Here is a 22,402-nt window from a genome sequence, read left to right as displayed (position 1 = left end):
ATCTAAGTGCACAGCCTACTGTATGGACTCTTATAAGCTCTCCGTGGTCTGGCCCGACCCTTAGTCTTCCATTCTCTGTGGACTAGCTCCCTCTAACCCCACATATGGATAATAAACACATTTTTGTAATATATATTTTATTTTTAGAGGGCATATTTTTGCATACAACATTTCTATTGCGCGCCATATATTTTTGTTGTTTGTAACTTTCAGAACATAGCAAGCACTTGCAGTTGTCATCATGTGTGGTCCATCTTGTAATGTCCTTGAACACCACATTTCAGAATACGCTGTTGTGCAGATACCAGTCCAGATTTTTGGGTTGAGAGTATGGCCCTTTCCCCCGCTTACTAGCCTGTGAAGCCACCAATTACCACCTGCAGTTGTCATCACGTGTGATCCATCCTCAAATGTCCTGTAATGTCCTTGAACACCACATTTCAGAATACGCTGTTGTGCAGATACCAGTCCAGATTTTTGGGTTGAAAGTATGGCCCTCCCCCCGTTACTAGCCTGTGAAACCACCAATTACATTGCACAGCCAATAGTGAGACTTATGTCAGCAATATAAGAAGCTTTTACCCAAAGAAGGGTTGATATTTGTGTGAATTGGTTGTGGGCTGAAGAATGGATTGGAATATTGACCTGATATGCAGATACCTGCAAGCAAGTAGTCACATCAAACATTAATTTCAGGTTTGTTTTACAATAAAAACTTAAAATGTGTATTTACTAAAAATACATTGTAGCTATAATACAGGGCAGTTTTCTATAAAAACAGCTTTCAGTCCATTTTCATTTCTGGGACACTGCATGTCTGGTTGACTAGTGCTTGCTTTGTCTGGTCCAGTAGTCAAGGGATAAGAACATTTGTTTCACTGTGATTTTATCTGGGCATCAGGAGGTGTTTGATCTTCTTCCATAGCTGGTTCACTAAGCTGTAAGTAACATGAAGAGGCAGTGAAATGTACCGTAGATCTCAACCTCTCAAGAGAGAAGAAATACAGACAGAGCATCAGCATCTCTCTACTGTAATGTGCATGTTTCACATTTTGTTAAGGTGGGTGAGAGGTCACTTTGTCAGTGACTAATCATTTTATTTTCCGTGAGCATCCTTTTCAAGTTACTTTCATTAAATGAACTGGAAACTGTTTCTGTGTCACAGAAAAAGAAATCTTAAAAGAGTATCACAATAATTTGATAAAAAAAAGTCATTGTGCATTCATTTATCTTTACACTATGTTCAGAATAGTCAACATTGCTAAAGATGATAATGATTATGGTGATCAGATGTAAGCTGTTGTCACCTACTGTAAATTATAAAGATGTTAAAATTCTCTAAGGAGAACAGTGACAATATTAATGTATGAAGCTCCAGACTGAGTACATTTCTAAAGGTCACTAATCTCCAAGGTGACTGTGCAAATCCTTAATGATAAATAATGATTTAGTAAAGAAAGTAAGTTATTGGGATGGATAGATTTGAATGTTATGAACACAGTTTACAGATTCTGATGAACAAAAACTTACAGGTACTGTAAAAGATTGTGGGTTACTTTTGATGAGAGTAGGAGTTGCATAAGGCAATGGTAGCCAATGTTTAGCAGGACTCCAAATTTGGCAGTTTGACAGAAGTCAGAGCGTTCAGCTATAAATCATGTGTTCTGGCATCTGAACTTGAAGGAAGCACTATAGATGAATCTTTAAAGCCCAGCTTCTAGATAAATTGTACCCTCTCCCACCCTCCTCTAAATATCTAAATGATCACTGCCAGCATAAAAAAAACAAAAAAAAAACACCTATCTAAAAATCTACATTCCCATTTTACTTTCGATGGCCATATGATCTTCCAGTCCCATGACTTCTGTCTTCCATTGTTTGCATAGGCAGAGTCCATCTTCTGGTGTTTGTTCACATCACTGCCTATATGACGTGGACACTTTGTATTTGCTGACCAGCAGGGGGAGCTCTCTCAGGATCCAGAAGAAGAATGATATCATTGCAAGGGGATGGTAGGGGATCAGCCAGTGAATGACCATGTTCAGCACTGGATTAGAGGTCCCCCACACCACTGTGAGACTGGGAGTCTGTAGGCACAGATGTGCCTAGGCACTCTCAGATACTAAAGTGCAATGATATTTTTCAGAAGGAAATTAACCCTTTTGCGCCGATGCCTCCCGGCTGTTTAAGAGCTTCTAGATGCTGGGAGGAGGACATTCGGGTCATGTGACTACTGTGATTGGCTGTGACAGCAGTCACATCATCAGAAAGTTCCTGATGGCAAGTATGCATCGGGAGATTACCAATCATCGGTGGCTACCGTGCTGGAAGCATGTAGGGAGCACGCTCTCAGCATGGTAAGTAGTTTATACAGGGCTGCATATATGCGGCCGCTTGGCGTTAAGGCCCACCCACCAAGCAGCCTCATAGATGCATATGTTTTATCATGCTCATACAGTTTAGGTGACTTTTGCCTATAGCCATATTATGAATTATTATTATAATAATGTATATTTCTATATTAACAATTTATTATACAAAATTTGGTTAGAATGGAAAAAAATTTTTAAAGGTATGTCCAGTCAGAACTTTTCTTTTTTTTAGTTTTGGATAGAGTAGGGAAGAACTAGAGCCCCTGTTTGGGCACATTCCCATGCGCAGCAGCCGTTGGTGTCCCTCTGAAAAGGGATCCGTTGTAGATTGCTTTTTAAAGGGAATTTAACAGATGGTGAATAGGCAATGGTTGCTTTACTAACACTGAAGAATGCAAAATCTGGTGCAGCTCGGCATAGAAAGCAGTCAGCTTCCAGTTTTTTGTCAAAGCTTAATTGAACAAGCTGAAGTTAGAAGATGATTGGCAACCATGTACAAGCTGCAGCAGATTTTTCACTCTCCAGTTTTAGTAGATCTACCCTACTATGTTTCCTCCTCACCACCTGTTTTTACTCTGAACCACGGCACAGGGTGGTTGCCACACAGCCCCATACACTTAAATAGGTCAAATATGTTCATTGGCGGTACCACCTGCCAAAAGTGGCATGTCATTTAATTTTTGCCACAGATGAGAAACAAAACATTGAGGTCACAGTATGTGTACCACCCCGAGTGGCTGCATGCCGTTCTTTAAGTGGACAATCAGGGAGCATTAAAACCAAAGCTCAACCTCCTGCCTTTACTACCCCATGGCCACCCTGTATGAATGAGCCCTTGGAGAGCTTTACTTTCACTTCCTGTCTTAATGAAAACGTTGTACCAGAAGAGAAACAAGCATTGGTGAATAGCTTTAGATCTTTAGCCAACATATTTTATTGCTCTCTGTGTCTCCATTGGAGGAGTTTTCTCTTTGTTATGTAACTGCAACCAGACATGAGGAGAATGCTTAGACAGAAATACAATTGTTAGTAAAGTGGGCGGGGAGAAAAAAGCTGTCTATAACAAAATAGAAAGAGTATGGGATTAATTATTTACTTCTCGTTGTGTCACAGGGACAGGAATTGAGAGAAAAACTCACCAACAAGAGCACATATGCTTTTAAAAACCTGGGAAAGGTTGTAACCCTGCACCTCTGCCCCAATAAAAATTTCCTGGAGTTTTTCTTTATATAAGCCACACACGTTGTGATCCATATACCTTGTAATAAAGACGGAGAATAATATCTATGGATTTGCGAAAACATTAGAACTGGTTAGATCATAGATACCTGCTTGACTTCACCCTGCCCAGTGTTCAAGTGGTCTCCTGCTGCAAGGGGGGACAGTAAAAGAGAGTTATTTGGGCAACAGCCAATATTAAAAAGGGCAGACAGTAGAGCAGTGTAAGCCTTGGTTCACACCTATGCGTTTTTACTGTGTTTGCATTTTTCAGAAACGTACTAGAGTCCATTTAATATGGTTACCTATGGATCTCGTTCACATCTGTGTGTTTTGAGCTGGTGTGTTTTTTTAAAAGGGTCAGGGACTTTTTTCCCCGCAGCAGATTGCTTTTTGCATGTAATAGATTTCAATGGAGCCACACAAAAAAGGTTGCTGTGTTGCATTTTTGGGGGATAATAGCAAAATATAACAGTTCTGTTTATGTAGTATGACTTTGATGCAAATTTTATGCTACTTTACATTCTCTGGCACTCATGTAGCATCAAAGTAGAATCAAAGTCGCATCAAAGTAGTGCAGGAACCTTTATGTGTCCAAAGTCGCATGTTAGGGTTACAGTTAAGGGCAAGGTTTAGGGTTAAATGTTAGGGTTAAGGGCTAAGGTTAGGGTAAAGGCTAGGGTTAAGTGCTAACCCTCACATTAAACCTTAATCCTAGCCCTGAACCCTAACATTTAGCATTAACATTTAACCCTAACCATAGCCCTTAACCCTAACCCTAACATTAAACCCTAGGCCGTAACCCTAACATGCGACTTTGGACACATAACATTTGATGCAACTTTGCTGATACTTGAGTGCCAGAGAGTGTAAAGTTGCATCAAAGTCACACTACATGAACACATGAACAGAACTGTTATACTTTCATATTAGCCAACAAAAATGCCAAACACATAAAAAAAGCATTAAAAATATGTATTCAAAAATGCAAAACACACCGCAAAACATGCCGGAAGAACTGATCATCCTCTACCTGCATTGACGTGAACCTAGTCTTAATCTTTAGACAGAAGACAAAGTCATTAGAACGATAATAAGGTGAGGCGCATACAAACTGAGTCCAGGTTTCAGACAGATAAACGAAGCAATGATAGATAGTAAAGCATGGTACCAAATCGGAAAGGACCAAAGTGTTTTTAGAAAGACAAATGGCCAAGGTAGGCGGCAAACAGCTCACTCCAAACCACAGGTAAAAATCAAAATCCAAAAAGCAAGCAGAACCTGTTGATCATGGACTAGATGGATGTCCTGTGTTTCTTTATAGGTGGTTAATAATGGTCAGGTGTGCAGAGCAGCGACCCAAGCTGCAGTGCTAAGTAATGAGCAGCAGGTGGTAAATGTTCAAGGCTAATCATTATAGCCTGTAATATCTGACATGGGGCAGACAGGATTTGGGGCAGCCAATGTTGTAAATAGGGAGCTTCAGCTTAATACATTTTAAACATACACAGTGCACCCCTTTTTGTACCTGCTTGAACTAAGTCTTATGAGTTGAATATGATGATGTTTATTCTGCTTTATAGACAAATAGTGTTTACTGTGTATATTTATGTTGCAGTAGTTAACTGGTGTAGACATTAATTTTCATAATGCGGTCAAAAAATAGTTATCAGTAAATGAAAAGTCAATTTGAAGAACTATCTGAACAGTAGGAAGGTTGAAGTTAAGCAAATTTTAACACCAGTCCATCTCTGGCTAATGCTAGAGAGCCTGATTAGTAAAACATGGTGATTGCACTTTCCTTTAAGATTGAAGTTAATGTTTCATCTACTGAGGCTGAAAAGGACATTCTAATCGCCATTAGCATCACAGATAATATATAACAGCAGTAATGCCAGTTCATGTTGGCAGCTGTGCAAGAAACCTATAAATATTTGAAACATTAACATAACATTTTCAGATGTTATTTTATTATCTCCCTTTATCCTGACTTGACAGTCTAGAAGTCATTATGCAACTTTCCCAAAACACAAGTTTACTGTGTTTACAGCTCTTTCCTGATAGTGGTTCAGTGCAGCGACAATGAAAGATGAGCTGCAACAACAACATAAAATGAATCACATCTCCCTGCATCCCAGAAGCTGATTCCAGACACTGTTCAGAGAGTCCTGCTGAGGACAGTGAGATCTTGTGCTGAAACATACCAAATAATAATTAGAGATTTTAAAACCTTACATATGATGTTAGCCTACCGAGCCAAATTTCTAATTAATGGACTCAGAAGAACATAACTGGATTTTTGGAATTCAATGGCCTTATGAAAGGCCTTATCATAGGGTGTAATTATAGCATCTCTTGTCCTTTTATGTAAAAAGTAACTTTCCACCTCAGCACTAAGACAACAGTAAAACTGGTAAAAATGCAGATTCAGAGCCCTTGCAATCCCAGGATCTACTCAAGATTGAGAAGGTACCATGGATGGAAAGCTTCAGCAGAGTGGCCGTAAGTACTGATTCTAACACACTCCTTTCCAACTTTCCTAAGCCTTCATGAGGAGATTTGACAGTAAGGTAAATTATACTGTAATACGGCAGATCAGTTGATCAGTAGAGGATGAATTCCTGTGACTTGATTTCCAAAATGGGTAGTGTTGAATGGGTGAGTCAGTGAAATGGAAGACTGCATAGTCCCCCTCAAATTTGATACTAAACTGCCTCCTCAAGGCTTAGCCACCAATGCCCTCAACTAATTTATTTTGTTAACAAAGATGCATATCATTGGGTAAAAATGTTGTGAAAGCCACAGTATTTCAATATGTATTTCTTTTAGACTTGACAGTACTGGATTCTATCCAAGTGCTTTTCAAAATCTAATTTTCAGGGAACTCATTTGAGAGAAAGGACATCCAAGAATACAATTACAAGGTGCTTCTCCTGGGAGCTCTCCATGTCTGACCCATCCATGCCAACATTAAATTCAAGCCTGTGACCAAGGTGAAAAATGTGTGCAGCTAAATGTGTGTGGCTAAATTTCACTGAATATTGGGCATAGCTTAAACAGGAATTGTACAAAGAGTCCAAGCTTACTTGCAGTACTTGCTGTACACTTATGTCGCAGTACTGCCTTAAAGTGGTTGCAAAGTCTATATATTATCCCACTATGCCATGATAAAGCACATCACCATTAATCAGTTTACAGAAAAAACACTTTACAGCTAATAGTATAAATACTTTTTTATGCTTCCTGTGTAGGTAACAGTCGCTTCTTTTCTATTTTGTGCAGAGTGCCCTGGGTTGGGGATGGGCATGTCACATATCCTGGTGACATCACTTCTGCTTTCTCATTCCCTCTCCCTGGGGCCACGTAGAGCAAAGTGGAACTGTCCGTCAAGCATCTGCTCCGCCCTGCTGTGATGTGGGTGTCTCAGAGATTTCACCTACACAGTAGACCATCTGTAGACATTGTTCACTTCTTACAGAAAGGGGAGCAAGTGTGCTGTGGTGCCATCTAAGGAAAAGAGGAAACTATTGCCTGGTGGATCAACAGGTAATTTCTTTATAAGGAAAGCATAATTAGAAAAACAAGGGTCATAGAGAGTTTTAAAAATTATTGGGAAGGTCTTATTATTTTTTTATTTTGGGGGGGGTGGAGGGGGGTCTTTACAACCACTTCTATTGCATAACAAGCAAGTGTCTTACAGACAACCATAAACCACTAGACAAAGGAGAGTGTTAAAAAAATGAAATTCCACTAAATATACATGTATGCTCACAGTTCATAAACATAGAGCCAATGCTTCAATACTGAGGGACTAAAAGTGTATTTATACTTTAATTGTGAAACAATAACTAGGGGTGAAGTTCAGAGCCACCTTTGATGGTTGATTCTCTTGGTTATGTGACCAAATTTATGGTGAAAAATTTGCTCCCAAACCTATAATGCACTTCATAACCTTCTTCTCTGGCCAGAAGGGTCCCTGAGAGCCAATAATCTGTAAGAATAGACATGCCATCTTCCTGACTATAAAAGGGTGGGCTTGGAGCAGCTATATTATTGGTGTTTGTTGGAGCTGATTAGGTAAACCTGGAAAATCTGTGCAGGGAGAGATACAGTGTGATTCAGTGCTGTGCCATGCTGTTCAGTGGTATACAGTGCTATACTGTCCCTTATAGGGAAAGTAAAAAGTAAGTCCATCCATGGTTTAAAACAGTGTTTCTCAGCTTTTTTTCAGTCAAGTCACCCTTTAAAGTTATGAACAATCTTGAGGCACCCTTTCAAATTATGGACAGTCTCAAGGTACCACATTCTAAAATGCAAAAAACTATTCTAATAGTTTTACCTAATGCAGCAACATCCACACATGTAGGACACCCAGTGTTAGAGGGGATTTATTCTTCCAAAGCAAATACACTTGCACACTGATACTGAATAGTATTCCAATGTTTCTCTTCTCCCTCTGTTTCTCTCTATCACTCAGCTAATGTGACCCCCATTACTGACAGGGAGGGGCAGGGGAGGGTCAAACAAGGATGCCGTGCAGGTGACCGACATCCTCCATATCAACTGATGGCGTCATTGGTTGTTAGGCTGCTGGAACGCTGTAATGGTGCATAATGAAAACTTTTGGCTTTGTGTACCTAAAGGGCAGGCTTGATCCATCTGCTGACTAGTATACAATTTTGGCCAATTTTTAGGCATTTTGCCAGGGCACCCCTGAAGAAACTTGAAGACACCCTAGAGTGCCTGGGCACCCTGGTTGAAAAAGGCTGTTTTAAAAGAACATAGAAAAATATTTGCTTATATGTTTGCAGGCATAGTCTGCTGATCAAAAGGGTACAGTTGGCAGAAATACCATGGAGGGTTTGGAGGGGAGCAGGAAGAATGCAGACAGGCTTCCAGGGTATTTTTGTACCCTACCAAAGCCTAGGCATTATGTATTGGTGCAGCAAGTAGTTGGAGGACAATAGATATAGGAGAAAAAGCAGTCGCTGTTTGGAAATAAACCAGATATATATGTGTAAAAAGATATATATGTGTAGCACCCTCTAGTGTGCAACTAGAATAATGTAGGTAAATCTATTGTGTATGACTCATGGTAACTGTGTGAGTCTGTGATGAAGGTTGGTTTACTGCAGGTCAAGCTGGACCTTAACAGGTTGGGACTCTATCACCTCCACCTGGTTCTGGAGGACCAGTGGAACCTTCCACAAGCCAGTGGGCGGAAGAGGTGGAGATCTAATCTGCACGTTTATGGAAGTCTAACCAATCCCAGGTTGGAGGCCCTGGTAGAGTGGTGGACCGGCCCATAAATGTGGGCTAAGCAGGCTGTCTAGGGGGGTCAGGTGGAAGATTGCTGAGGAGACTGTCGGTGGCCTGGGAGGGGTCCCCTAGGTCTAGAAGGGGCTGGACTCCAGGCTGTGCTCGGGCTAGCTCAGGAGGGTCCATTCAGCAGTACAACATGAACAGGCTCAAGGCCTGGGAGCCGTGAGAGCAAAGAGGACAGCATGAGTACATCAGAACACCCAGAGATTTACAAGAGGAGAGACTGCCACATGTAGCAAGCTTTCAAAGGACAGCGCTGTGCTTAATCCTTTATCCTTGTCCTGAGAGATCTTCCAAGCAGCCAGGAGGGCTGGTAGTGTTTGCAGGCTATGGAGCTGGAAGCAGTTCTACAGGGGAGAGGAGATATCTCTGCAAGTAGTTTACAAGAAGCTAAGTTGATTTCAGAGGGGCTGCGAGTTCCTTGCCCATAAGGGGCTGGTGCTATTGATCAGCACAAACTGATGACTTTCAAGGAAAAAAACAGTCCAGGATCTGTTTCTGTACATAGGAAGAAAGTTGTCCCCGTGCATTGATTCAGTTAAATTTGGCATCCCATAATCCCTATTACCCTATCCAAGTTATTTCCATGTGGAAAATACGTGTTGCCTGGCTGTGCAGAGCTTAGGGGTAGCTAGAAACACAGCGGCCCTCGCGAGGGCCCTACATATGAAAAATGTGCAGCACACAAAATTAATAAATTAGGTGTCATAACATAAACATAAGTAATAATGATGATGTCAGCCTGAAGATGTGCTAGGGCATGAAACATATTGGGTGGAGCTAGAGTGCTGATGTCATTTCCGCCTCATGTTTGAATGTGACGGCCATAGTTGTTTTTTCCTGCCTGCTTTTAATATCTTTTAATAATTACTAAACTATATATAGTTCCAGTCATTTTTAGTATTGACATCATAAAACAACTGTTCTATGTTATCAGCTGCAATAATTTACTTCCATGTCCTGATTATGATTAATTATACCAAAATAATGCATTTGAAATCCACGCACACATGGTGCAATATCGTTTTCTTTGCTTTGCTGTTCTCTTTATTTTCTTGTAGCAATTGGCAAAAAAATTTTTAAGGCTCTGAGAATTTACCAGTTGATTTTTGTTCATGTTGCTGCCATTTTGTAATTTAGTGCTATTAAAATTGGTCTGCATGAAAATGTGTAAAAAATATAAATTAAGGCATTTGAAATTAATGCAATATTTTGTAGTGTGGTCCTTCGAAAAGATGGGCACTAGCAAACCAAAGGACCAAACTTTTCACGTTAATAAGCTAAATTAGTAGCTGTGTTTTGCTTATGTGTATTCAAGCCAAACCTTTTTTTATTTTTTTAGTTAGTGATGGTGCTTTAGAGCCCCTGTTATTTTGTAGTCTGTGCTCAGAAGGTTTCACTTTCTGGTTACCACATTAGGAGCTTAGAAACACCCAGCAGTAAAACTCAGAATAGAAGTTCTAACCCATTACAAATACTATTTATTGAAAAAGGTGTTTTATTATGGTGTTCCCATTTTGGAAATTTCTCTTTGTTTCTTCTCTCTGTGGGGTTGAATTACTAAAATTGGAGTGCAAAATCTGGTGTAGCTCTGCACAGAAACCAATCGGCTTCCAGTTTTATTTTTCTGCAAAAGCTTAATTGAACAAACTGACGTTACAAGCTGATTGCCTACCAAGCACAGTTGCAACACATATTGCACTCTCCAGTTTTAGTAAATCATTCCCTGTATCTCTTATTGAAGTTCTGAAAATCTCTATAACAAGGACACAGGCAGAGTTATGAACAAATGACAGACATTCTAACCTACTATACATTAAGGTTCTTTAATTGCAGTAGCCCTTTTGAATTGATTCCCCTCACGTCTTGGCCTGGTGACTTAATAGTAAAAGAGGAGAAGTCTCCCCATTCGGGATACAACAAAAATAAAAAACAAACGATAGCAATTCTACTCCTAATCCTTTTTCTACTCTATCCAGAAACTGGAAAAGTTGGCTAGAGTGGTTCCACTTTAATCTCGCTACAAATACCAAGCCATAACGATCTACATGAACTTACCTTGGTATTTTGAGTTATCACCAGAACAGGAATTAAGGGAAAATCTTTTAATGGGGACACTTGTTCTGAAACATCTATATGCATATAAAAAAGGTTAAGGACAGTGGCTTAATGGTTAGCACTTCAGAGTTTATCCAATGTCCTATTATTTATTTGTATTCTCTTAAAGTAGAAGCAATAAGCTTATTATAGCTGTACTTCAGGAACAGATGTCTTCTGCCAAACTCAGAACAAAAATCTAAATGGACACAATTTCATGAAATACTGGACTTTTGTTTATGGATGTATTTATACACAAGATGCACAGATGAAATAGTGGGACTTTGTGTTTCATTTGCATATTTTGACACACACCATGGAGGATTACAATTATGCTATTGGTATTGTTTATGCTACTTGCATTATTTTTAATATTGTGTATCACTTTTTGGCATTGTACATATATTTTACAGTGAAGAGTTTTATGTACTGTATATTGACCTTAGTTGCTAGCCGCCAGTAACTTTCAATCTCTGACTTTTTCTCTTTATACATAATTTTAGTATTATTTTAAACAAAACAAATTAAAGAATTAAATTTATACTTTTTATCTACATTTGCAATATATTTTTATAACTACCATTGATTATATTAGAATAAGTGTGTTTTTATTTATTTTTGTTATATTTTTTGTCCATGTATTGAATAAAAAATAAAATAATTTCTGCACTCACCAAACAAAGCCTCGTTTCTCAAAATCTCACCATTTGTACTACTTTGTCAGTTTAAAAAAAAGAAGTAAAGGCTAATGTAGGTCTGCTTAAAAACGTTGTCCCTCCCTCCTCATACCTATGCTGCATACAATTTGTATTTGAGAAGCTTTGAGAAACTGGTGCTCCCCTTTGTCAGGGAGGGCTTAACAATGGGGCTGAATTCCCAATTTTGCTGCTCCCATCCCCTGCAGCAGTAGCTTGCTGACACAGGGGAGTCGCAGATGAAGCTGATTGAAAAAGGCATTTACACAGATCTCTTTTACAAATGGTATGCAGCATAGCTTTAAGGAAGGGGGAGGCAGTGTTTTTCAGCAAACATACAGTATGTTAGCCTTTACTTCCACTTAAACTGGTTCCCCACCGTCCTATAGCACAGGGGTCTCCAAACTTTCTAAATGAAGGACCAGTTTACTATCTTTAAACATTAGGAGGGCCGGGCTGTGGGAGTAGAAAATGTGTTTGTGTCAGTGGGAATTAACCGTGCTCCATTGTTGGTGTCAGCTGGAGGAATAGTGCCCCATCGTTAGTGTCAAGTGGAGAACCAGTGCTCCATTATTGGTGTCATGTGGAGGAATAGTGCCCCATCGTTGGTGTCAGGTGGAGGAATAGTGCCCCATCATTGGTGTCAGTGGGAGGAATAGTGCCCCATCGTTGGTGTCAGGTGGAGGAATAGTGCCCCATCATTGGTGTCAGGTGGAGGGATAGTGCCCCACTGTTGGTGTCAGGTGGAGGAATAGTGCCTTATTGCTGGTGTCACTGGGAGGAATAGTACCCTATCATTGGTGTCTGGTGAAGGAATAGTGCCCCATCATTGGTGTCACTGGGAGGAATAGTGCCCGGTTGATGTTAATAGCAGGAACTATGCCCCACCGTTGCTGACAGTGGTGGTAATATTGGCCCAAGGGCCAGATAAAGGCAAGCAAAGGGCTGCATTTGGCCCCAGGGCCACAGTTTTGAGACCACTGGTATAGCAGAACTACTGCTACAGAGTGTCAGGGCTGCGCAAAATCACATACAGTCAGGTCCATAAATATTGGGACATCAACACAATTCTAACATTTTTGGCTCTATACACCACCACAATGGATTTGAAATGAAACAAACAAGATGTGCTTTAACTGCAGACTGTCAGCTTTAATTTGAGGGTATTTACATCCAAATCAGGTGAACGGTGTAGGAATTACAACAGTTTGCATATGTGCCTCCCACTTGTTAAGGGACCAAAAGTAATGGGACAGTTGGCTTCTCAGCTGTTCCATGGCCAGGTGTGTGTTATTCCCTCATTATCTCAATTACAATGACTAGATAAAAGGTCCAGAGTTCATTTCAAGTGTGCTATTTGCATTTGGAATCTGTTGCTGTCAACTCTCAAGATGAGATCCAAAGAGCTGTCACTATCAGTGATGCAAGCCATCATTAGGCTGAAAAAACAAAACAAACCCATCAGAGAGATATCAAAAACATTAGGCGTGGCCAAAACAACTGTTTGGAACATTCTTAAAAAGAAGGAACACACCGGTGAGCTCAGCAACACCAAAAGACCCGGAAGACAACGGAAAACAACTGTGGTGGATGACCGAAGAATTCTTTCCCTGGTGAAGAAAACACCCTTCACAACAGTTGGCCAGATCAAGACCACTCTCCAGGAGGTAGGTGTATGTGTGTCAAAGTCACCAATCAAGAGAAGACTTCACCAGAGTGAATACAGAGGGTTCACCACAAGATGGAAACCATTGGTGAGCCTCAAAAACAGGAAGGCCAGATTAGAGTTTGCCAAACGACATGTAAAAAAGCCTTCACAGTTCTGGAACAACATCCTATGGACAGATGAGACCGAGATCAACTTGTACCAGAGTGATGGGAAGAGAAGAGTATGGAGAAGGAAAGGAACTGCTCATGATCCTAAGCATACCACCTCATCAGTGAAGCATGGTGGTGGTAGTGTCATGGCGTGGGCATGTATGGCTTCCAATGGAACTGCTTCTCTTGTATTTATTGATGATGTGACTGCTGACAAAAGCAGCCAGATGAATTGTGAAGTGTTTCGGGAATATTATCTGCTCATATTCAGCCAAATGCTTCACAACTCATTGGACGCTTCACAGTGCAGATGGACAATGACCCAAAGCAGACTGCAAAAGCAACCAAAGAGTTTTTTAAGGGAAAGAAGTGGAATGTTCTGCAATGGCCAAGTCAATCAGCTGACCTGACTCCGATTGAGCATGCATTTCACTTGCTGAAGACAAAACTGAAGGGAAAATGCCCCAAGAACAAGCAGGAACTGAAGACAGTTGCAGTAGAGGCCCGGCAGAGCATCACCAGGGATGAAACCCAGCGTCTGGTGATGTCTATGCGTTCCACACTTCAGGCTGTAATTGACTGCAAAGGATTTGCAACCAAGTATTAAAAAGTGAAAGTTTTGATTTATGATTATTATTCTGTCCCATTATTTTTGGTCCCTTAACAAGTGGGAGGCACATATGCAAACTGTTGTAATTCCTACACCGTTCACCTGATTTGGATGTAAGTACCCTCAAATTAAAGCTGACAGTCTCCAGTTAAAGCACATCTTGTTCGTTTCATTTCAAATCCATTGTGGTGGTGTATAGAGTTAAAAATTTTAGAATTGTGTCGATGTCCCAATATTTATGGACCTGACTGTATATACATTTCCGGTTAGGGCCCTACCCGCGCCGCTATTGGTGGCTACAGATGTCGATCACTGGGTCCCGGCCAGAGATTCCCTGCTGGCACCCAGCGATCCCTGAGAAACAGTGAAAGGGGAGAGGTCTGTGTGTAAACAACACAGATCTCTCCCCTGTCAGCACCAACATGCTGCTTTGTATTGCTCTGCATAGCAGAGCAATACAAAGCAGCACGTTTCCCTAGTAAAATACACACAGCACACACAGTAAAACAGCACACAGTTAACCTTTGATCGCCCCAGATGTTAACCCCTACCTGCCCAGTGTCATTAGTACAGTGTCAGTGCTTTTTATTAGAGCTGATCACTGTATTAGTGTCATTGGGATGTCAGTGGCAGTTAGCCAGTTCCCCCCCCCAGTGTCAGAATGCCCGACGCAGTACTGCTAAGTCGCTGATTGCCGCCATTACTAGTATAATTTTTTTTTTTAAATTCCAGTATATGTACTGTACTGTAAATATGTATATATGTTTAGCAAAGACGTAGCAGAATATATTTGGAATATATTTATGACAAAATTTATTTTAATATTTTTTACAGGATATGTTTTATAGCAAAAAGTCAAAAATGTTTTTTTTCAAAATTGTTGGTCTTTTTTTGGTTATAGCACAGAAAATAAAAAATGCAGAGGCAGTCAAATACCACTGAAAGAAAGCTCTATTTGTGGGAAAAAAAGGACATCAATTTCATTTATGTACAGCTTTGAATGACCGCACAATTGTCAGTTAAAGTAACGCAGCACCATATCTCAAAAAATGGCCTGCTCAGAAAGAGGGGTAAATCCTCTGGAGGGCAAGTGGTTAAGTACTGACAACATTTTTGCTGAATAAACAGACCTATAGCAGTAATATAAAATTTTCTCTGGTCCATAGCGGGGGCATAGGCGTGAGAAATTAATTGGTTAACACAGAACATTCCCTTTAGTTAGCAACAAGGCAGGATGTGCGGGAGTTAATTTTGTTGTTTGTGATCTTATTGCCTGATAAAATGATACCGCTGGGATACAAACACAAAGTTTAATTTTCCCAAACCAACATTCATTAGCTGATTTATCTGATTACTGCTCAAAACGTCAACGATTAGTCTGTACTTTCTTCATGTGATGGGAATTGTCCTCTGACTGTATTAAGTGGCTTATTAGGCGTACTGAAGTGAGATGAGAAAGAATAACAGTGTAGTTAATGAATTAGAGTTTAATTAGTACAGAGGCAGGTTGGTCAGAGGAGTCAGGAGTGCCGTGGTAATTGAAGCTCTAAAACTGGTTAGTTGGTCTCCTTCTACTCTGAGCACCATAGTTCTTCTTAAGCTATTGCTTTGTTGAAATGATGGGCTAAGAAGCCAAATGTAATTAAAATTTGCTTTGAAGAATGCACTTAGGTTTTTTTTATCAGTACTGACCTCACACAGATCAGCTTCTAACAGGTTCTGCTTTTACAGGAAAGCTCCATTTTATTTTTGCAAAAACAAGGTAACATATATTCCATTTCTATATACAACATTTGGTAACTTAAAATGGATATATTACCAGATATATTTGTTTCTTTTTAGGTAGCCACACTAAAGTTAAATTCTTGGCAGATATAAAGACCCAATTTACTGCAGCTCGGAAATTCTGAATACATCATGAAAGTGTAATTCAAGTCAACACCTAAGCCTAAATCTGCTCCCACCCCCATTCGACTCTCCACACCTCCTTTAGATTGTAAACTCCCCTTTAGATTGTAAGCTCCACAAGCAGGGCCCTCCTATTCCTTCTGTACTGAAATGTATTGTAATTGTACTGTCTCCCTTATATAGTAAAGGACTGCGCAAACTGTTGGCACTATATAAATCTTGTATAATAATAATAACTCTAAGCCTGTTTTGTTCTCCCTGTAAAACAAAAGATGCCTATACTTACCTATTCTGAAGTTGCCCCCGTCATATGATTGGGTCCCAGCACTGGCTTCAGTGTGACAACAGATGTCCCATAGTAAACTTATGGTTGGTGTCATCGCCCAGTGACTTCAGAATAGGTAAGTATAGGCATCTTTCCTTTCACAGGGTAAATGGAATAGGAATTATAATGTGGGTGGGAGTAGATTTAAGCGTAGTTAGGTATTTTAATGTATTCCTAAATGCAAGCAGTGTATGTACCTGGATTTGTCCTGATATCAGCCTCTAGCTGTCCCTGTACAGCACTGTAGGTGAGAAAGTAGAAGCATAAGGAGCCAATCAGTTTATGTACTGATAAGAAGCATGCTGATAGAAGAAGAGAGCAGAGTGATTAGAGAGATGTTTCTTCTCTCTCTGCTAAATATTGCAGTAAAGACTTGTTTTGTTATTTTAAATTTTACTTGAATAATAATTTTTTTCATTCTTTATTTTCAATTTTCAGGTCATAAAGGAATAAACTATCAATTCGGAAAACAGAGATGGCAAATAGGCAGACCTTATACAACTCACACAGACCACAAAACCTGCAAATTATTACAATATTACAAGGGAGACTAATCAAAGGTGATCAAACTGATTTGTCCATAGATGCAGTCATTGTGATGCAATGCTCTTACATACTAGAATTTTTCCAGTAAGACTAGATTATATTAAGAGGAAATTAGGAAAAGGATGGTGTGACGAACTAGGAGTTCTGAAAGAGAGCACACAGAGGCAAATCACAAGGAATCCAATGTGTGTGCATTTACTGGGGGACTCAGGGGTACAGGGAGGGTGACAATAGGACACAACACAGAGAATTAGTTCACAGGGCAACAATGTATCAACACTGCTACCGAATCTACAGAATGGCAATAGGGCACAGCAAAGGGAAAAATTCCACAGGGCAACCAGAAGGCACAGCAAAGGAGAATGATCCTCAGGACAGTAAGATGGGACAGCAAAGGGGAAATAGTCCACAAGGCAACCAGAAGGCACAGCAAAGGAGAATGATCCTCAGGACAGTAAGATGGGACAGCAAAGGGGAAATAGTCCACAATGCAACCAGAAGGCACAGCAAGGGAGAATGATCCTTAGGATGGTAAAAAGGGACAGCAAAGGGGAAATAGTCCACAGGGCAACCAGAAGGAACAGCAAAGGAGAATGATCTTCAGGACAGTAAGATGGGACAGCAAAGGGAAAATAGTCCACAGGGCAACCAGAAGACACAGCAAGGGAGAATGATCCTCAAAATGGCAAAATGGAACAGCAAAGGGGAAATAGCCCACAGGGCAACCAGAAGACACAGCAAGGTAGAATGAGTTTTAGGATGGTAAAGTTGGGCAGCAAAGGGGAAATAGTCCACAGGACAACCAGAAGGCACAGCAGGAATGAGCAGCACTTTGGTAAGGCAGGGGTTAAGCCCTCAGCAAAGACCTTGCACACAGCATTGATGGGCACAGCAGGGGTTATTAACTCATCAGCCAACACCTGAAAGCAATCAAGCCAGGGAATCCAGATGCCAGTAGATGAGACAGGCCCGGGGTCTTGTCTTCCATAATTCACTTGGTCCTGGAGAGGGGTGTCTGTGGGGGGTGTTGGTCGCAGCCTGGGACCACACACAGATTTCCAGTAGAGTGAGAGGAGGGAGAGAGAGCAGGGAGACTTATTGCATCTGGGCCCTGCTCCGGGATTTACCTCTGGAGTCAGAGCATACTCCTGTGTCCAGGCAACCTGAGGATTGACGTTGGATTGGCTGGGAACAAGCTCTATACTCTCTGCTCCGGTCACACACAGGGATTATGGCCTTTGTTTCCAGTGGGCACAAAGCATGGGAACAGAGAGGGCTCACTGTGTCCGTTGAGACAGGGGAGGGGGAGTATGCGGCAACAGTCCTTTAGCCTGCGTGTTGTGAAGCTCCCTGGCCCCCCACACAGAGGTTCTGTGGTGTGCGTGTGGGGATCCAGGCACAGGATGGTGGCAGCTGGGCCCTGTAAAGATGGCATAGGGAAGCAAAAGAGTAATCGGGGGGAGTGAGCAGAGTGCTTGTGACATCCGCAAATTGGATAATCATTTGTATCTTGTTATGCTTGGCTGGAGTTCTGCTTTAAGTGATGTGTAGAGTGTAACACTGATATTTATTACCTTTCACAGAGGCACCTTCATCTGCTTTTTCCTCCAGAAGGACAGAGCAATCTTTGTTCAGACATCATTCAGGGTCTCCATTCACACATAAGTTGAATAAAGGAATCCACTGGGACATTGTATTCTAAAATCGGCACCCTCAGTTGTCAGAATATACAGTCACCAACTGAGGAAAATTTTTCAACAGATCTCTTCAACAGAAGTTGAATAAAAAATAAACTTTTGTTAAGCAGAGATGGCCACACACTGATCTATATTCATCCAGTACCTGATGAACTGGCCAAATTTTAATTTAATGTATAGACAACTTTAGTCTTACTAACAAATGTCTAACACAGATTAGCTCCAGGGGCAGTTCCAGGCAGTTTTTGGGGGGATGCTGTGCTGGTGCTGGGAGTATAAGAGGGGCTGCTAACATGGCGCACGAAGTGCGTCACCTATCGCACACCGGTTGACACGGCCAAAATCTGGGCATGACTAGCAAGTGGGCATGGCCAGTGGGTGTTTCTCTATGGTCTATGACTTGCATTTTGACACTTTGTTCCCTTTGTATAGGCCAAATAAGGCTGGGGGGTGAACTGAAGAGACTGTGGGAATAATATAAGCCCAGTTGGGGTCAGGTCTAATGTTCACCCAAGTGTAGAAAAATAATTAACTCCCAGCATTTTCTAAAATTAATCCCCAAGACAACACAGTAATTAACCCTCAGCACAGTAACTAACCCCCCCCAGCATTCCAAAGTAATCAACCCAGGGCACGGTTCAATACTTAACCCCAAACATGGCAAAGTAATTAACCCCAAGCATTGCACAATAATTATCCCCTAGTATTTCACAATAACTAACCCCCACAACAATTATCTCTCAGCACAGCACAGTAATAAACCTCCAACAAAACACAGTAATAAACCTCAAGCATGACACATAAATAAACCCCAAGCATGGCACAGTAATTAACCCCCAGCACTACACATTAGTTAACTAGTATAGCAGTCAGTGTGCCCCTTCCATTGTGCAACATACAATACAGCATACTGTATAGAGTGAAGAGGTCAGCATTATATAGCTTATCTGAGTGTGTTCTCTTAAACTGGTGGTTAATACTCAGTGTGCCTCCTTACATTGGTGGTCAGTGTGCACTGCACAATGGTGGTCAGTATTCCCCCTGTATACTGGTAGCTAGTGCTCCTGTATACCGATGATCACTGGCCCTGCATACCTGTGGTCAGTGCCCCTGCATACTGATGGTCAATGTGCCCCTGAATACTGGTGGTCAGTGCCCTTGTATACTGGTAGCCAGTGCCCCTCTATACTGGTTGTCAGTTACCCTGCATTTTGGTGGTAGGTGTGCCCCTGTATCCTGGCAATTAGCATGTCCCTGTATAATAGCAATCAGTGTGCCCCTGTACACTGGCGGTCAGTGTGCCCCTGTATAATGGTGGTCAGTCTGCCCCTGTATACGGGTGGTAAGTGTGCAAATGTATGCCATCAGTCATTATGCCCCTGTATACTGGTGGTCAGTCCCCCTGTATATTGGTGGCCAGCGTGCCCCTGTATACTGGAGGCCAATGTGCCCCTGTATACTAGTGGCCAGTTCCCCTGTATAGTGGCAGTCAATGTTTTCCTGTATACTGATGGTCAGTTCTCCTGCATAGCGGTAGTCAGTTCTCCTTTATACTGGTGGTAATTTATCCTGTATATTGGTGGTCAGTTTCCCTGTATACTGGTGGTCAGTCCTCTGTATAAAGGTGGTCAGTACGCCTGTATATTGGTGATTAGTCCCCTTATATTCTGGTGGTCAGTTCTCCTGTATACTGATGGTCAGTTTCCCTATATACTGGTGATCAGTCCTCTGTATAATGGTGGTCAGTGCTCCTGTACATTGGTGGTCAGTCCTCCTGTATACTGGTGGTTAGTTCTCCTGTATTCTGGTGGTTAGTCCCCTTGTACGATGGTGGCCAGTAAATTGGGTCTCTCAAGCTCTCTGGTGGCATTGTTTGTCGCCTATTATGTGATTGGCAGCCAGCTTCTCACCATACCTCATTAGAAACACTGCAAGCTTCTCTCTTCATACCTATAAGAACAGGTAATATGCGTTTGCTTTTGTGACAACCCTAAAACCCGAAAGATCCTCTGCAACCGGAACTATAGGAACTCTTTTAGGACCTGTGGTGCTGAGACTTTGTATCACTGCGCAGAAAGTCCTTGTTCACTCACATTGCTTTGCAAGTTTGCATCGATCCAATGTGGATTGAGGCAATTTTGGCAAAGCAATGTGCATGGACAAGGCAGGTGCATTCATTGGGGAGCTTTGGAGGTGCTGGAGGAATTTTTGGTGGTGCTTCAGCACAACCAAGCACCCCCTTAGCACCACCCCTGATTAACTTAAGTTTCAGTCTTTTGTGATACTAATTTACAGAGGTTCAGTGTAAAGAGTGGGGAAGATAGGCTACAGAAAATGAGAGTTCAAGGACTGTAAAAAAAAAAACAAAAAAAAAATACAACCTTTTTAAACATTTTACTATTTCTGTAAATTCTGACATGTTGTGAATTTATTCATGCAGACTTGTAAATGTACTGATCAATCTACTTTAACATTACAATACTATTTCAGCTTGCAGTGCCCAAAAATCACATTTCTTCGTGTGACCATGACAACTGCTAGTTCAATTTAGTTCCCTTAAATTTTCAGACTCTAACTAAGCTGCCTTCTCCAGGAGAGGATTCAACTGGAGAACTCGCACATTCAGTGTTTTCAGCTACCGCAAGCCGATGCCATCTTGTAAGTCCAAGTCATCCAATGACTCTTCCAGTTCTGACTCCCATGCTTGGACTCCAGTGGTCATCTTGGATACCTTGCTCATACCCAGGGGCGGACTGACAACTCATGGGGCCCCCAGGCAATAGGGGATCATGGGGCCCCTGTGTCCTTGCCCAAACTCAAAAAAGCCTATGAAAAAGGTACCAGGGGCATCTCATGGGGCCCCTACTGACCCCGGGCCCTCGGGCAGTGCCCAAGTTTCCAAATGGTCAGTCCGCCCCTGCTCATACCTGCTATTGCCTCTGTCATAACAAAGACCCTTTCTGTGATGGAGATGAGTGAGATGCAACTGTGGGGTGCTGATATCCTGGCAGCCATATACTGTAAATAGCCAGTAACTGCAAAAACTGGGCTCTCTTCAGAGTTTAGTTTTATTGGGTATGGCCTGGCAAATACAGGGGACACTAGACTGAAGCTGAAACCGCATCTCATGTGGAGGATATTCTGCATGCTAATTCCACTGAGATATTTACACTAAAGGTAAAAGAGAGAATTTTAGCAGAAAGATCTATTGACTCAGAAAACCATCTGCACCTCATAAATGTCAGAATCCTGGGTTTTTCACAGAGGACTGAATGCTCACAAAGCTATTAGACCTCACTAAAATGCCACCTATATTTTCCATGGATAGATGCCTTTATGTATCTCAAGGTGGTTGTAAACCCTTACATATACCCAGTAAAGTGACAGGCCTCAGGTGAGACAGAGATTAAACAAATCATCCTACACAAGTTGTACCTGTCTATCTTCAGTATTCTCTTCTCTACATCCATTCAAAGTGCAGACTGTACACAGAATCTCTCAGCTCTGAAAAGCAGGGGGTGGGGAGCTGAAGTTACATCAGTGAGGAGAGCTCTGAGAGTGATTGGAAGGAAAGGACACACCCCCTTCACACAGCACACTGGAACAGAGCTGAGGCTGTCAATCACAGGCTGTGCCCTCCCCTGTCACCATTTTTCTCTTGGTGTCAGGAAAACGCATCATAAGTGACTCATGCTTATAGCAAAGGAAAGAAGCAGTGGACAGAAATGAGTGCTCTGGATTGAGACAACTACAAACTATTGAGGGATATGTTTTTTTCATGTCTGAGGTTTACA

At 41.4% G+C, this 22,402-nt stretch overlaps 1 protein-coding gene across 4 annotated transcripts in view; it reads left to right on the top strand.

Annotated features, from left to right (window-relative positions):
• Nucleotides 1-22,402, top strand: part of FUT9 (fucosyltransferase 9) — a 263,707-nt gene that overhangs the window by 223,034 nt on the left and 18,271 nt on the right. For 2 of the 4 annotated variants that reach the window (XM_089665374.1, XM_089665372.1), the window contains one exon: nt 16,804-16,925. The exons of 1 other annotated variant lie outside the window; for it this stretch is intronic. In XM_089665374.1, the coding sequence (XP_089521500.1) occupies nt 16,841-16,925 (85 nt within the window). In that variant the 5' untranslated portion in view covers nt 16,804-16,840. Of the gene's footprint in view, nt 1-6,872; nt 7,137-16,803; nt 16,926-22,402 lie in introns of all 4 variants that reach the window. One more of the 4 variants, XM_089665373.1, reaches the window with a different exon arrangement.

This window comes from Staurois parvus, unplaced genomic scaffold, assembly GCF_062004578.1.
Source record: "Staurois parvus isolate SC_StPar_1 unplaced genomic scaffold, SC_StPar_1.0 ptg000048l, whole genome shotgun sequence".
Lineage (NCBI taxonomy): Eukaryota > Metazoa > Chordata > Amphibia > Anura > Ranidae > Staurois > Staurois parvus.
The sequence above is the reverse complement of the archived record's forward strand: the minus strand, read 5'-3'. Positions and strand labels throughout refer to the sequence as shown.